The sequence below is a fragment of the Zingiber officinale genome, chromosome 8B, assembly GCF_018446385.1.
Source record: "Zingiber officinale cultivar Zhangliang chromosome 8B, Zo_v1.1, whole genome shotgun sequence".
NCBI classification, from domain to species: Eukaryota; Viridiplantae; Streptophyta; class Magnoliopsida; order Zingiberales; family Zingiberaceae; genus Zingiber; species Zingiber officinale.
The window spans coordinates 25,885,148-25,890,710 of NC_056001.1; the positions used below are offsets into that span (position 1 = coordinate 25,885,148).

The 5,563-nt window shown below is 40.7% G+C and overlaps 1 protein-coding gene across 2 annotated transcripts; it reads left to right on the top strand.

Moving 5' to 3' along the window:
- The first annotated feature begins 535 nt into the window (after window positions 1-535).
- Window positions 536-4,298, top strand: LOC122017469 (probable serine/threonine-protein kinase At1g54610). 2 transcript variants are annotated; one of them, XM_042575094.1, is made up of 7 exons: window positions 536-879; window positions 967-1,251; window positions 1,937-2,254; window positions 2,319-2,546; window positions 2,701-2,798; window positions 2,871-2,991; window positions 3,762-4,298. In XM_042575094.1, exons 1-7 carry the CDS (start codon window positions 667-669, stop codon window positions 4,074-4,076), a joined length of 1,578 nt encoding a protein of 525 aa, XP_042431028.1. In that variant the 5' UTR covers window positions 536-666; the 3' UTR covers window positions 4,077-4,298. The 2 variants fall into 2 exon arrangements, with proteins under 2 accessions (XP_042431028.1, XP_042431029.1); XM_042575095.1 differs by having other exon boundaries at window positions 537-879; window positions 3,768-4,298.
- Window positions 4,299-5,563: the final 1,265 nt, after the last annotated feature.

The window sequence follows — 5,563 nt, forward strand, 5'->3', positions numbered from 1 at the left end:
TACTGGAAATAAAAAAGAATCCTAAGCAGATTTATTTTTATTCTGCAAATTGGAGTTTGCTGTTTGAGTAAAGACATGGGATCTAGGAGAGAGTGATCCTGGGAAAAGGGGTGCGATCCGGTGAGGGCATGAATGCGACGGGCAGGCGCATTTAAGCCTCTTGCACACGCGTCGTGTTCTGAGATAAATTGCAAGTTCTCAGTCGTCAGGAGTTCTTGGACGCCAATCCGGAGCATGTTTGGGGTTTGAAAAGGGGCTACGCGAATGACCTCCCACTTCACTTTATCTGCGAGTTTACCCTTCTACACGTCTCTTTTTCTGGTAATTACTTGGCATGATAACATCTTTTGGAAAAGGAATGCAAAATTAAAGAGTGATTATCAATACCGTGACGTCATGCCACACCGACGGGTTATTAATTACAACATTTATTATGGTTGACTTTTCGCTTTTAGTTTTTGCGGAAATTTTTCTGGCTGTTTATATAAGTCAATGTCAATCCTGAAATATTCTGAACGATTTTTGTGCTTTTCCAATTTTGCCACTCTCACGCTGCCTCTTTTCTCTTCTTCAAGCGCAGTATACTGCGAGGGGAGTATCTCTTTGTAAGTTGCAACCACGACATGCCGGGGAACCACTTCCCGCCCTCGATGTAGGCAGCCACCCATGGGTTGCCTCCTCAGCAAGCGGAGCGCCGCCGCCCCGTCGGCCCCCGCCGAGAAAGCCCCCCCAACGTGGCCCTCAGAACGCCCCTGCATCCCCCCGGCGCTCTCCCCTCCCGACCCTTCCACCTGGCCCATCTGGCTCCTTGCCGTCGCTGGAGAATCCCTCCGCGGGTGGAACCCTCGCCGAGCCGACTCGTTCCGCAAGGTTGCCAAGGTACGGTCCTTCCGCCTTCCCACATTCTAAAGGTGAGATTTTGGGGTATTTTGTTGAGGAAAGCTCCGGTCTTGGTGCGGGTTCCAGATCGGGTCGGGAACGTACAGCAACGTGTATAAGGCGCGGGACTTGGAGACGGGGCGGATGGTGGCGATGAAGAAAGTGCGCTTCGACCTGGCGGAGCCGGAGAGCGTGCGATTCATGGCGAGGGAGATCACGGTGCTCCGGCGGCTCGACCACCCTAACGTCGTCCGGCTTGAGGGAATTGCCATCTCCCGCGTCTCCTCCGCTCTTTACCTCGTCTTTGAGTACATGGAGCATGACCTCGCTGGACTCGCTGCAGCACCCGGTGTGCATTTCACGGAGCCCCAGGTCATCCCCCATTTCCTATTTAGGTTCTCAGACTTTTGGAACGCAAAGTTGCGTTTCTTCCTGGTGGTGTGATCCGGTCAATTCTTAGCATTAAATGCCTTTCTTTTACTGTTCTATCAATGCTTCATTTTTATTTATTTATTTATTATTATTATTATTAATCATTCCACTTTTGGATGCAATTGTTGGTGGATGGTACTCTACTTTGAAAATTCGACCAATTTTGATGGATAAAAAAATAAAAAAAGGGGAAATATTTGCACCTCTAAAAATTTTTCAAGCCTAATAATTAGTCTGAAAGGGATTGAAAGTGAAGCTCAAGTATTCTTCTCGCTGTCTCTTTATTTGCAGTTAATTAGGCATTGAAATAGAGTAGGAAGAAAGTTTGACTGGTATGTTAAAAAACATTTATGACAATGGTTTATAACAAACAGGTTCATGTAGATGCAACAACTTCAACTATTTTGCTTCGTTCACTTTTGTGATTCACAATTGTTAAAATTTCAAGTCACTACAAAATAGACGAGGTGTGTATTGACTGTGAGATATGTATCGAGTTTAAGTTCATATCCTAAGAAAATGAGCGTTAAAAACACTGGATTTGATCTATAGGTGTGCATATTTTTTGTACGTTTGCTTTTGTGCTATATCCACTTGATATTCTATGTTCTGTCATTTGGTCCAGGTCAAATGCTACATGAAGCAGTTACTTTCTGGTCTTGAGCATTGCCACAGTCGAGGAGTCCTGCACCGTGACATCAAAGGTTCAAATTTGCTTTTGGACAATGAAGGAACACTCAAGATAGCTGATTTTGGACTTGCTTCTACCTTTGATCCTAGCCGCAAGGCACGAATGACTAGTCGAGTGGTCACGTTGTGGTATCGTGCTCCAGAACTCCTACTTGGTGCAACAAACTATGGTGTTGGTATTGATCTCTGGAGTGCTGGCTGCATTTTGGCAGAATTATTTATGGGAAAACCAGTATTGCCTGGAAGGACCGAGGTAATGACATAGTATACCATTTATACTAAACTAGAGGTTTGAACTCCTCATCGTGTGCACATAGGTGGAGCAGCTACACAGGATCTTTAAGTTGTGTGGATCACCTTCAGAAAAGTACTGGAAGAAATCAAAATTGCGGCATACTACTATTGTGAGGCCAAAACAACACTACACCTGTTGCATAAGAGAAACCTTCAAGGAATTTCCACCTTCTTCTCTATCTCTAATTGACTCACTCCTTTCACTTGACCCAGATGATAGAGGCACAGCTACTACTGCTTTGAACCATGAAGTGAGTACCTCAATGATTACCTTTTGTGGAACCCCAATTTCATCACTAGTAGGACGGACTATTAAAATAGTCATCTAAGGACAATTTACAAATTTTCAAGTAACAAATATTAACAAAAGCATTCATTGATAACCAATTTTTTCTGTTAGTACAGTTCTTCACCACTGAACCTTGTGCCTGTGATCCGTCGAGCTTGCCTCAGTATCCTCCAAGCAAAGAAATGGATGCAAAACTGAGAGAGAAGGCCAGAAGGTAAATACCTGCTCCTTTAACGGGGATAAGCTTACTCATATACTAACCATGCTTGCTTTCTTAACTACACAGACAAAGCACTGTTTGTCGGAAAGGCTATTCTGAAGCATCAAGACGATCTAGTGTCCGTAATTGCCATAGCAGAGCAGTTCCAGCTCCAGAAGCCAATGCAGAGCTGCAAGTAAATTTGGAAGTACGTCTGTTAATGTTCGCATTCTAGTCTATTGCTAAACCATTGTTTCACTTTTGTTCTCTTCTATTTTGAGAGACATCGAGAAAGGAAGGTAAAAATTTATAATCTTGCTTCTAGTAGTCAGTTAGGATAGATTGCGTCTACACATAAGCATTAATTACCATAGATATGGACTATTTTTGACATTAGCTCTTAAGTATAGGGTTCTGGAAAGAATCATATAGATCCTTGAATATAAAAAGGAATAAATAATCAACATGTCATAAATTATGGACATCAGAAACCTCTGTCCTTGCTTTGGTTTCCATAGCATACAATTTCAAATCGGAAAGTTATACAATCAACGTAATCAAAATATTATATTTGTTTTGTAGAAAAAAATGACAAAATGGATCCTTTGCTCGGATGTTTTAAACATTACTCTATTCTGTTGTTTCTTAATAATATTTTTGAAGATTGAAACCATTGATTGATTTATAGTCTTTGTCCTTCCTCTAATTAACTATTACAATGCAAGAAGAAAAGTGGATTCTTGGATACTGCAAATTTGCTGTATATGTATTATGGAATGGTAATCTTCTGAGAACAAGATGCAATATTTCCTATTTCCCATTTACTAGTCCCTTTTGGTGACTCAAGTGGTCTAATTGATTCTAATATAATCTCTGAAAGATATTTTTTTCTTCCTATCAAGGCTGGCTTTTAACATCTTGTGATTTTCTTTATTTTTCTCATGAACTCAAGTTGGTATCTTTTCCTCTGCTGCTAAGTTGCAGAGAATGCGATTGATGACTCATATAAATGTGACAAGCAAAAGCGAAAAGTTCCCACCGCCTCATCAGGATGGATCTGTTGGAATCCTGTTGGACGGACCAATGTCTTTCGTAGCACCAGATACATCTTTTACTTCCTCAGTGTTTGAAGCAAAGGAATACTCTAGTGGAGGACTGGTTACTAGTGAAGGCACTCACAAGAGGAACATAAGCAAAGAGGAGCCAAGAGGTTTGAAGAGATTCATGGAGATCAAAAGAAATAGAAGAGTTCATGGAGACAGAAGAAAAGAAATAGAAGTTTTGAGTAAGTGAAATAGTAGTTAGCCTTTTGTATCTCATGCCCGTTCCCTTCATATAAAATATGTACAGACTAGGAAGACTTCAGATGTTTGCTATCTACCATAGAGAGTTCATCCACCTGCTCATTTTGTTTGATTATGAATTTGTTTGGCTCGGTTGAACTCTTGATTCATTCACACCTCAACTCTATAAATTGCTCATTATTTATCTGAATCAATTACTAGTTCAAAATGATGTATTTGAATCTTTTGGCCTCCTTTTGAGTTATAGTACAAGTACTTCACTACTTATCTACTTGCTCAATCCAATTTTCATGCATTTAAATGAAACAGTCACTTGGACTACATAAAGAAGTGAATGATCAATGCTAGCCAATTCATCAAGAGAATCCTACAATTGTGCCAATAAATTTGCCCAAGTAGTTGGGACTAACATTACTTGATGATAAAGATGCAGAAAATAGGTGAAGCAGATATCTATCTTGTTCAAAGATCAATAAATTCTTTAGCCAGACAAGTAGAGTTCATTGGAGTTGAAAGTATATATAATTTTTGCATACTAACCAATACATTAATGCATAATATCATCATCATCATAATAATAAACACTTAAATTCTTCCTTCATCTATTCCTTCTTTTCTTCAGCACCTGGTACTGAAGTTCGGCGACATGGAAAACGCCCCTGTTTCAGGCGTACCAGAACTTGACCAACTGGTTGTTCTCGACGCTCTGGCCATCGTTAACAAATAGTACTCTCCCTCACGATGAAATAGCTTCGGATCGACCGCAATGGAGCTAGAGAATCCCAAAGAGCGCAGGAACACACTGAACCGTGCAGCTGCATTCCTAACCTGTAACTCGAACACTGAGTCAACCCCATTCTTCTCCCCATGTTGCACTGTAGCACATGAACGCTAGACAGATCACAATCTTGACTCAAAACCCTCCCTGCAAATTAACTAAGCAATAAGAAACATAGCTTCAGAAAGGCGCAATGAATCTAATTTTAGTTTTAGTGAATTAATGGATGAATTTCTTTTTAGTAGATGGTTAATCTAAGAACACTGGTCGATAGTCCGTCCGTTATAAGTATTTTCTGATTTATCTTGATACCAGCATAAAACTTTTATGAAATTGAATCTATCACTTTCACTATTAATCGACTGAATACATAGTGTACCACTGTTCTCAGTAAGAATGTGAAACGATACGTATCGAAAAGATAGGGAGCAAGAACACCACACAGAATAGTTTCAGTGAAGAACTACTGTAGGAGGATTTTCCCTCTCTTTATTTTTTCCCATGGAGAAATGCTTTGTTTCAGGAGAATAATTAATGGAAGGTGCCTCCTGGGTGTGTTTATACAGAGAAGCTGCTATACGGGATTTATTTTTGATGGTGTCATCTGCTGCGCCGGGTCTCTCCCCTCCCTCTGCTCGGATCTCTCCCTCCCTCTTTTTTTGCAAACTTCATCCGCCTTCCGATCGAACTGAGATCCT